The sequence below is a fragment of the Sinocyclocheilus grahami genome, unplaced genomic scaffold (genome assembly GCF_001515645.1).
Source record: "Sinocyclocheilus grahami isolate Dianchi unplaced genomic scaffold, SAMN03320097.WGS_v1.1 scaffold56.1, whole genome shotgun sequence".
Taxonomy (NCBI): domain Eukaryota; kingdom Metazoa; phylum Chordata; class Actinopteri; order Cypriniformes; family Cyprinidae; genus Sinocyclocheilus; species Sinocyclocheilus grahami.
Window position 1 is genome coordinate 2,229,352 of NW_015505235.1, and position 12,064 is coordinate 2,241,415.

The window sequence follows — 12,064 nt, forward strand, 5'->3', positions numbered from 1 at the left end:
AGATAGATAGACAGACAGATAGATAGATATTTTAATTTGCACTAATATTTTAGTATATTAATATTTCTTAAATAAGAAAGTATTTCAGATAGATGCATATAGTGATGGCTGGATGGACAGATTACCTCCTATTTTTGCTTAATATCTATAATATTACTAAATAATAGCAATTATATGGGCTGTAAAGCTGTCTACATTGTTCTTTCAGAGGTAGGACTGCTGTTCAAGGCAAACGGTTATGTGCTAACAACAACATTTCTGTGTATTTTACACAATGTTAACAGTTGCTTTCTGACATCATTGAATGTATCCTTGTTTTTATAAACTGAGGGACGAGTCAACATAATTGTCTGTGGTTATCAACAACGTGCCACAAGTGATGTCGAAAGAGCTTAACTTGTTTTGAAAGCAGGACATTCTTTATCCAACCCAAAAGTACTCTGAATACTTCAGATTATTAATTGATGTAATTAATCTTATTGTTTGGCCCCTTATGGAAACATTTGTGTATAGAAACTGAATAACATGTTTTCAAGAAAGGTCTGCGAGGAGTTAAAGTAGAAGTGATCACCTCTTCTGTGCTGATTTGTTGAGAAATTCTGCCCTCTCACCGATCTGGGAAGAGAAGTCAAACAATGGATAGATTTAAGAAAGGTCACTGCTTTTGTCATTTGGTCACACACACACACACACACACACACACACACACACACAGATGCGACTGTCTGTCGGACTATTCTGAGAGACAAGAGACTAGCCTGTCCTTTTCAGTATGAAACTGTCATGGGGCCAGGAAAAGCAGGGCCCTTTTCAGCCCTCCCTCTCTCTGTGGGAACCGTGGCCTGTGTTTATGATATATGACAACAGGGCTAAGAGGGGGAAAGTGTTCCTGTGAAGCAACAACAAAAAGCACACAGACAACACACATACACAGCCCAAAAGCATCGCGAAAAAAATCCCCCCCCCCCTTCCCCTCCCCCTCAACCGAATGTGGGAGTTCCTAAAATACTCCTCAGCAGGAAATTCCCCATTCTCAGGCGCGTTTGAAACGGCTCCGTTAGAATGCGGTTACAGTAATCCTATTAGTCTAATGGTCTTCCTGCGTCCCCCCAGAGTTCACGTCTTGAAGAACGCAGCTCGGCTTTATCTCACAGAAACATGACTGCGCCATTTTGTGTTTTTGTAAAAGATGGATTCCAAAGGGAAGAGAAGAAAATAACTGTCTTTGAAAAACCACTGACGGCAGGAAACCCGTATTCAAACATGCGAGAACCAGGAATGTACGGCATCAAAAAGCACCACGACTACAATATAGTGATGTGATACAAATTATTATTTTGTTATTATCCATAACCCATATTATGGCTGATATAACAGCGGTTTAATATTAAACTAATCTGTCTACCCACAAAATAGGATTTTAAATCACACAAATGCATCACACAGCATGCAGTACATACAGTGTACATGATGACAAAGCAGATCTGTGAACGTATCATCTGCGCATGATGAATAGGAGGAAAGGGTTTTCTTTCAGCACAGATATTACAAAATAGATAGCACAAAAATGTATGTCATTTATAAAACTTAAGAAAAAAAAACTTTACCATGGTAAGCACAGTGTCCACCAAAATACAATAGTTACTACATTTATTTATGAATTAATAAATAAATAAGATTGAGATCTGTCAGTGACATGGCCTAGTAGTTAGTGCATGCATAATTTTTACATTTATAAGAGAAAGTATACATTTTAGGTTCATTATATTATATTATTCTTGTATATATAATATAATATAATATCAAACATTTTAATTCTTGAATAATTTGTATGTATTTATAAATAAACATACAAGAATTATATCATATTATACTATATATATTATTATAATTATATCATAATAATATAATATAATAATTAACCTATAATTTATACTATATATGATTTATATTTATTACATATTATAATTATTGTATAATTACAAATACATAAACATATTCAGGAAATTAGAAAAATGTCTGAAATACACAATTATTAATGATATAATATATTAAAATACATTTCTAATAATATATTAATTGTATATTTAAAAATACATACAAATTAATCAAGAATTGAAAAATATTTGATATCCATTCTTGTCATTACAATTATAAAAATTATAAAATTCATACAAGATCTCATTCGGAAGCTTTTTTATGCTTAATTTCATATTCTGATAACAGAAGTGGCTAACATCATACAACTTTTTTATGTACAAACAATAACTCTAGTAACTATGTTACTTTGGGGAAAATCATAAGAAAGGGGGTTATATTTCCTTTAAACTAGCACATACATGCTTCAGTGCACACCAGCTGCATTAACGCACAATCATCAAGTTGCTATCCTCCTCATTATGTTTACAAGATATGGCAGATAATTGCGTTTTCATGGGGACAGTGTGTTCCTATGAATCAGCTGACGCTGTGCTGCCAGTTGATTGAAAGCTGTGGAGAGAGAGAGAGAGAGAGAGAGAGGGAGAGAGAGAGGGCAGCAGCTGACCTTCAGGGAGGATCCCCTGGGACTGACACACTTAAAGGGCTTCCTGGCCTCTCCGTCCACCGAATCCTCCACTTTCTGCCTCTTCTCGGCCGCATCTGCTCTTCTCTTCTCGATCTCCTCCTTCATCCTCCTCTTTTCCTCCTGAAGAATATAATAAACGCACATTCATCACCTCAAACAGAGAGACAGCACACAGAAGCACCACCAGCAGACTAACTTGTGATCCCAGAAAATGCCCTTTTTTACAATAAACGGGGATGATAACGAGACAAATGAACAACAGAATCAAGATGGTCTCTCTGCGGAAGCGTAACGTGAACTGGCAGCCGCCCGCATTCCACAGCAGCTGGGAAATCATAAAGAAGCCTTTTTATTTACACCACGGTTTTTGGCACGGCCCACTAGCATCAGCACGGGGCCCTCTAATCTCTAATTAGTCCTTTTTCATTTACTGCCTCTGTTCATTAGGAACAAGGAACATATTTGTATGACAATGCCAGGAGCGGGCCTCCACGAGGAGGGACGGCTGTGTTTCTGAAGCTCATGTGCAGTCATGTGGAACTCACACTTGGTGCGATCGCACTAATGTTAATGTAAATGATGTGGAATTCGTTTAAATTACGACGGGGTTCAATACTGATACTGTGAGCACAAGAGTTTCATAGATAATTGACACCACAGCCACAGGTCGCCTAATATCAAATTACTGTTAAAGCCAAGATAACAATATGATACTCTAAGCATAAAAGCACGCAGTACTCACTAATACTGGGTAAAATAGCCATTTTTCTTGTATAAGACTAAACCGTTTTTAGATGATTTTTTTTTGTAATGAGTGAAATGTATAGTATAAAAACTACCGTTCAAACGTTTGGGGTTGGTAAGATTTTTTTAAAATGTTTCTTAAAGTATCTTACGCTCACCAAGTCTTTGAATAAAAAAAACACAGTAAAACAGCAATATTATGAAATATGATTAAATATTAATTTAATCCATCCTGACTGAATAAAAGCATTAATTTCATTCATTCCCTTTTGAAATGTGGTGTATATTTCTCTTAATTGAATTTGTGTCACCAAACTTGTCACAATGCACTGTAATGTAATTGCCTTTTCTGAAGGATTCATGGGATGCTGCCTTCAAATTTGTTACACAAAAATATGGAATAATCTACCCAATATTTCTATACTTATTAGAGTAGCATGCTGTTAGTTTAGAAACATATTAATGTCAAACAATTGGAAATAATCGCCAGTTTGGAGAAGAAAGCTTTAAAAATTAAATTAATAACCTACACTAGTAACAATAACTGTGGTAAATTTTGCTATTATTATATATATATTTTTTCTATTTACTGTTTTTAAGTTTTAAACTCTCAAAAGGACATCCATAAAACATCCAAGTACAGTTACATGCTATTCAAAATGCAGTGTTTACAGAAGCGACCTAATTTTGCCGACAGCACCCTCATCAAGATTTTCACTCACAGAAAAGCGAATCGAAGCAAATTCCACCGCGCCTGTGAAACTGCTACCTGACCAGGAAATGAATCATTGACGTTAAGCGAACACACCTCGTCTCTGGCTTTCCTCTCGGCCTCCTCCTGCTTCCTCCGCCGCTCCTCCTCTTCCAGCACCTTCCTCCTCTCCTCCCTCTTCCTCTTCAGCTCCTCCAGCTCCACCTCGGCCTCCTGCTGTTTCTGCCTCATCCTCTCAAACTCCTCGCTCTCCATCTCATCTCTTCTCCTCTTCAGTTCCTCCAGCTTTCTCTCGGCCTCCAAGCGAGCATCCTCGCTGTCTGCCTCGTCTGCCTCTGGCGCCTCAGGAGAGCGCAAGCTGCCTCGGCTGTCACACAAACAAACAAGAAGTGCACCGTTGGTTACTTACACAGGTCAAATGGCCTGTCAACAGCTTTACGTGTCCATGTTCTTCATGTGTAAAGAAAACCCAACCTATTCACACACAGACTTGGTGAATCAGCAGCACAGCCCTGACTAAGGTAACACAGTCTCCAGTTACAGCTGAGAACAGCCCTCAGGACACGGCAGATCAGGTGACTCGATTCAAAGCGAATAGAGCTAAACGCATATAAATAACCCACTTTATCTCAACAAGGTCAAAATAGACAAACAAGACAAGTGGAATGGGATTATTTTGTCTGTATGTTCATGTTAATGTCCTGTACACAATGTCGACAGTGTTTTTATGTGCTTTTAACAGCTTCCTGCCATTAGATTACAACATTAGATAAATATTTAGATGTGACCACAGATTTATTTAATGAAAAAAAAAAAAAAAATCTGTTAATCTAAAGATTTATATATATATCAAACGATTAATCGCATCCAAAATAAAAGTTGTTGTTTGCATAATATATGTGTGTGTTTATTTATTATGCATATATTAATACACACACATACAGTATATATTTTGAAAATATTTACATGTACTTACATGTCTATATTTATATTCATATAATTAATATTATAAATAAACATTTAATATAAACTAATTTATTTAATAAAAAAAAAAAAAAAAAAATCTGTTAATCTAAAGATTTATATATATATATCAAACGATTAATCGTGATTAATCGCATCCAAAATAAAAGTTGTTGTTTGCATAATATATGTGTGTGTTTATTTATTATGCATATATTAATACACACACATACAGTATATATTTTGAAAATATTTACATGTACTTACATGTCTATATTTATATTCATATAATTAATATTATAAATAAACATTTAATATATAAACATGACATGTTTTTCTTAAATATATACTGTACATGCATGTGTGTGTATTTATATATTCATAATAAATATACACAGCACACATACATACATTATGTAAACAAAAACTTTTATTTTGGATGCGATTAATCATTTGACAGCACTAATATATATAAATGTGATTATTGGTTATTGTTGCAAGGAAAATGCTTAAATGCATATTGGGTTTTTGTGAGCGCTGTAGATTTCTTTAAAGAAAAAAAAAAGGTGGAAAAAAAACAAAACATGGAATATAGTTTCTATATTACACAGAGAACTATGTTACATATGTAAATATGTATTATGTTTTAAATATGAATTTGCTATTATCTGCAAAGACCTGATGCTAATGTGAAGAAAAAGTGGAGAAATGAGGAAAATGTGGGGAAAATTTCATATGATTTACGTGTTCAATCTGCTACAACAAAAATAAACGGTCAAATAAATAATAAAAGAAAATACAATAAAAAATAAATGCTTTTTCATGCTGTGATTCACAGATCACAGGCTGCCAAATGTGGAATTCTGGGAACTCTAAATTGTTTGGAAAAAGAAAGCCTGGACTATCCTAACACAATCATTAATTGTTTATATGAGCACTGACCTGAAAGTTCTCTCAGCTTTCTTGTGTTTGGGAGTGCTGTCCTCGCACACTCCTCCATTGGGCTGTTTATTCTTCCTCATTACATCTTCATCTTCCATCTGCACACACAATCAGAACTGAGTGATGTGTGTATGTGACACGCACATGTGTGTGTGTGTGAGAGAGACAGTGCGCTGGAAGAGTTTTGGAAGAACAAAATGTGGGTGCTGTTGGTTCACTCGCTGGATAAATGATGGTGATGTTTTCACACACACTTCCCATCAGTTCCCAAAAGACATGCAGCAAGCAGTGAACACACGGTGTGCAACCGCTGACCATTGATTACACTGATCAGGTTTTAAGCCGCTCCTCCTCTTCCAGCACCTTCCTCCTCTCCTCCCTCTTCCTCTTCAGCTCCTCCAGCTCCACCTCGGCCTCCTGCTGTTTCTGCCTCATCCTCTCAAACTCCTCGCTCTCCATCTCATCTCTTCTCCTCTTCAGTTCCTCCAGCTTTCTCTCGGCCTCCAAGCGAGCATCCTCGCTGTCTGCCTCGTCTGCCTCTGGCGCCTCAGGAGAGCGCAAGCTGCCTCGGCTGTCACACAAACAAACAAGAAGTGCACCGTTGGTTACTTACACAGGTCAAATGGCCTGTCAACAGCTTTACGTGTCCATGTTCTTCATGTGTAAAGAAAACCCAACCTATTCACACACAGACTTGGTGAATCAGCAGCACAGCCCTGACTAAGGTAACACAGTCTCCAGTTACAGCTGAGAACAGCCCTCAGGACACGGCAGATCAGGTGACTCGATTCAAAGCGAATAGAGCTAAACGCATATAAATAACCCACTTTATCTCAACAAGGTCAAAATAGACAAACAAGACAAGTGGAATGGGATTATTTTGTCTGTATGTTCATGTTAATGTCCTGTACACAATGTCGACAGTGTTTTTATGTGCTTTTAACAGCTTCCTGCCATTAGATTACAACATTAGATAAATATTTAGATGTGACCACAGATTTATTTAATGAAAAAAAAAAAAAAAAATCTGTTAATCTAAAGATTTATATATATATATCAAACGATTAATCGTGATTAATCGCATCCAAAATAAAAGTTGTTGTTTGCATAATATATGTGTGTGTTTATTTATTATGCATATATTAATACACACACATACAGTATATATTTTGAAAATATTTACATGTACTTACATGTCTATATTTATATTCATATAATTAATATTATAAATAAACATTTAATATATAAACATGACATGTTTTTCTTAAATATATACTGTACATGCATGTGTGTGTATTTATATATTCATAATAAATATACACAGCACACATACATACATTATGTAAACAAAAACTTTTATTTTGGATGCGATTAATCATTTGACAGCACTAATATATATAAATGTGATTATTGGTTATTGTTGCAAGGAAAATGCTTAAATGCATATTGGGTTTTTGTGAGCGCTGTAGATTTCTTTAAAGAAAAAAAAAAGGTGGAAAAAAAACAAAACATGGAATATAGTTTCTATATTACACAGAGAACTATGTTACATATGTAAATATGTATTATGTTTTAAATATGAATTTGCTATTATCTGCAAAGACCTGATGCTAATGTGAAGAAAAAGTGGAGAAATGAGGAAAATGTGGGGAAAATTTCATATGATTTACGTGTTCAATCTGCTACAACAAAAATAAACGGTCAAATAAATAATAAAAGAAAATACAATAAAAAATAAATGCTTTTTCATGCTGTGATTCACAGATCACAGGCTGCCAAATGTGGAATTCTGGGAACTCTAAATTGTTTGGAAAAAGAAAGCCTGGACTATCCTAACACAATCATTAATTGTTTATATGAGCACTGACCTGAAAGTTCTCTCAGCTTTCTTGTGTTTGGGAGTGCTGTCCTCGCACACTCCTCCATTGGGCTGTTTATTCTTCCTCATTACATCTTCATCTTCCATCTGCACACACAATCAGAACTGAGTGATGTGTGTATGTGACACGCACATGTGTGTGTGTGTGAGAGAGACAGTGCGCTGGAAGAGTTTTGGAAGAACAAAATGTGGGTGCTGTTGGTTCACTCGCTGGATAAATGATGGTGATGTTTTCACACACTTCCCATCAGTTCCCAAAAGACATGCAGCAAGCAGTGAACACACGGTGTGCAACCGCTGACCATTGATTACACTGATCAGGTTTTAAACCTGCGTTGTTTTAATGTGAAATGCACTCTGGTGAAAACACTACACACTGTGCTCAAACTAGTGCCTGGAGTTATTTAGGATTTTGGTGAGGAACATTTTAAAAGGCTAAGTCATGAAATTACTTGTGTATCCAAAACTGTTAAGACCCCATGAAATGGCTTGATGAATGCAGCTTTCTTTTTTGTGTTTGGCATATTTGCAACTGAAACAGGAAGTTGTAGGGTTTGCCTTTTTATATTCAATAGCCAATAATCTTTCATTTCAGATTATGATTTGCTACTGGAGGCAGGCTGCATTAGGTATTACTTTTATTGGCCAAAAACATCCATGCCTGTGAGAACAAAATCAATATTGTCTGTAAATAGAAATGCTACATTACATTCAACTTGGAAAGTTCTAAAATACCCATTGCAAAAAAAATTAAAATGGCACTGGTCTTTCAACTTGGAAACTGAGGCGGAAATCTTTGAACCTGACCTTGATGATGTCATGAGAACATGGTGGGCACTCAGATGCACACAATCGATGACAAAAATGCTAGTGTTGCCACTTTTTGTTTATATGTCATTTTCTGAGCACCACACAACTAAGCAGTATATGCAAATTGGAGATAACAAGATGTTTGATTTTGACTGGAATGCAATAGAAGACTCATTTACATGCATATATATGCTAAATGTTTACTTTGTCAAGTGCACTGCACTGAGAAAAATAAAGGGCCGCTCCTCCTCTTCCAGCACCTTCCTCCTCTCCTCCCTCTTCCTCTTCAGCTCCTCCAGCTCCACCTCGGCCTCCTGCTGTTTCTGCCTCATCCTCTCAAACTCCTCGCTCTCCATCTCATCTCTTCTCCTCTTCAGTTCCTCCAGCTTTCTCTCGGCCTCCAAGCGAGCATCCTCGCTGTCTGCCTCGTCTGCCTCTGGCGCCTCAGGAGAGCGCAAGCTGCCTCGGCTGTCACACAAACAAACAAGAAGTGCACCGTTGGTTACTTACACAGGTCAAATGGCCTGTCAACAGCTTTACGTGTCCATGTTCTTCATGTGTAAAGAAAACCCAACCTATTCACACACAGACTTGGTGAATCAGCAGCACAGCCCTGACTAAGGTAACACAGTCTCCAGTTACAGCTGAGAACAGCCCTCAGGACACGGCAGATCAGGTGACTCGATTCAAAGCGAATAGAGCTAAACGCATATAAATAACCCACTTTATCTCAACAAGGTCAAAATAGACAAACAAGACAAGTGGAATGGGATTATTTTGTCTGTATGTTCATGTTAATGTCCTGTACACAATGTCGACAGTGTTTTTATGTGCTTTTAACAGCTTCCTGCCATTAGATTACAACATTAGATAAATATTTAGATGTGACCACAGATTTATTTAATGAAAAAAAAAAAAAAAAATCTGTTAATCTAAAGATTTATATATATATATCAAACGATTAATCGTGATTAATCGCATCCAAAATAAAAGTTGTTGTTTGCATAATATATGTGTGTGTTTATTTATTATGCATATATTAATACACACACATACAGTATATATTTTGAAAATATTTACATGTACTTACATGTCTATATTTATATTCATATAATTAATATTATAAATAAACATTTAATATATAAACATGACATGTTTTTCTTAAATATATACTGTACATGCATGTGTGTGTATTTATATATTCATAATAAATATACACAGCACACATACATACATTATGTAAACAAAAACTTTTATTTTGGATGCGATTAATCATTTGACAGCACTAATATATATAAATGTGATTATTGGTTATTGTTGCAAGGAAAATGCTTAAATGCATATTGGGTTTTTGTGAGCGCTGTAGATTTCTTTAAAGAAAAAAAAAAGGTGGAAAAAAACCAAAACATGGAATATAGTTTCTATATTACACAGAGAACTATGTTACATATGTAAATATGTATTATGTTTTAAATATGAATTTGCTATTATCTGCAAAGACCTGATGCTAATGTGAAGAAAAAGTGGAGAAATGAGGAAAATGTGGGGAAAATTTCATATGATTTACGTGTTCAATCTGCTACAACAAAAATAAACGGTCAAATAAATAATAAAAGAAAATACAATAAAAAATAAATGCTTTTTCATGCTGTGATTCACAGATCACAGGCTGCCAAATGTGGAATTCTGGGAACTCTAAATTGTTTGGAAAAAGAAAGCCTGGACTATCCTAACACAATCATTAATTGTTTATATGAGCACTGACCTGAAAGTTCTCTCAGCTTTCTTGTGTTTGGGAGTGCTGTCCTCGCACACTCCTCCATTGGGCTGTTTATTTTTCCTCATTACATCTTCATCTTCCATCTGCACACACAATCAGAACTGAGTGATGTGTGTATGTGACATGCACGTGTGTGTGTGTGAGAGAGACAGTGTGCTGGAAGAGTTTTGGAAGAACAAAATGTGGGTGCTGTTGGTTCACTCGCTGGATAAATGATGGTGATGTTTTCACACACACTTCCCATCAGTTCCCAAAAGACATGCAGCAAGCAGTGAACACACGGTGTGCAACCGCTGACCATTGATTACACTGATCAGGTTTTAAACCTGCGTTGTTTTAATGTGAAATGCACTCTGGTGCAAACACTACACACTGTGCTCAAACTAGTGCCTGGAGTGATTTAGGATTTTGGGGAGGAACATTTTAAAAGGCTAAGTCATGAAATTACTTGTGTATCCAAAACTGTTAAGACCCCATGAAATGGCTTGATGAATGCAGCTTTCTTTTTTGTGTTTGGCATATTTGCAACTGAAACAGGAAGTTGTAGGGTTTGCCTTTTTATATTCAATAGCCAATAATCTTTCATTTCAGATTATGATTTGCTACTGGAGGCAGGCTGCATTAGGTATTACTTTTATTGGCCAAAAACATCCATGCCTGTGAGAACAAAATCAATATTGTCTGTAAATAGAAATGCTACATTACATTCAACTTGGAAAGTTCTAAAATACCCATTGCAAAAAAAATTAAAATGGCACTGGTCTTTCAACTTGGAAACTGAGGCGGAAATCTTTGAACCTGACCTTGATGATGTCATGAGAACATGGTGGGCACTCAGATGCACACAATCGATGACAAAAATGCTAGTGTTGCCACTTTTTGTTTATATGTCATTTTCTGAGCACCACACAACTAAGCAGTATATGCAAATTGGAGATAACAAGATGTTTGATTTTGACTGGAATGCAATAGAAGCATATATATGCTAAATGTTTACTTTGTCAAGTGCACTGCACTGAGAAAAATAAAGGTTTAAATGGAGTGTTTTTTTTTTGCAGTGATGTCATAGAAGAACCTTTAGTGTTCTCAAAAGAACCTTTCAAAGAACAGTTCTTAAAAGAACACTTTTTTTCTTAGCGTAAAGAACATTTTAATAATCTAAAGCAGTGTTTCCCAACCGGGGTGCCGTCTGTCGAGAGCAGGGGTGCCGTGTAAAAAAATAATTTTTTTATATTTTTAAATGGCTAAAATGTTCAAAAAAGCATCTATTATATAATATCCATTTCTGATGTAGCCAATAATTAGAGATGCACCGAAATTTCAGCTGCCGAAAATTAGTTAACCGTTCAGGTTTTCACTTTCACGTGGTGTGACGCTCTGCATATTATCCCGCTCGATGCGTGTGTGCGCTCCGCTCAGTCGCTCCACTCGTATACCGGTCATGCGAATCGGAACAGCAAAGTCCACACAAAAATTGAGCCGACAGGAAACATGGATGTAGTACAGTATCGTTTCTGTCTGCAATAGCCCTACTGTGCTGTAATAGTGTGGTTTATGGGCAACTCTGGAAAGGCTGCCCTCTCATTCATTGATCCGCTAACCGCTATGTTATGCCCGCGTGTTCTGATAATAATAGCTTTCTAGGACTAAACATTATTTGGATAATTG

The 12,064-nt window shown here is 36.2% G+C and overlaps 1 protein-coding gene across 1 annotated transcript in view; it reads right to left on the reverse strand.

Annotated features, from left to right (window-relative positions):
• The window catches only part of LOC107583995 (non-muscle caldesmon-like), a 27,980-nt gene that overhangs the window by 11,698 nt on the left and 4,218 nt on the right, over positions 1–12,064 (reverse strand). The window contains exons 5-8 of the mRNA XM_016270391.1: positions 10,382–10,479; positions 4,119–4,389; positions 2,546–2,686; positions 572–615 (exon numbers count right to left, since the gene is read on the reverse strand). Of these exons, the coding sequence (XP_016125877.1) occupies positions 572–615; positions 2,546–2,686; positions 4,119–4,389; positions 10,382–10,479 (554 nt within the window). The remainder of the gene's footprint in view (positions 1–571; positions 616–2,545; positions 2,687–4,118; positions 4,390–10,381; positions 10,480–12,064) is intronic.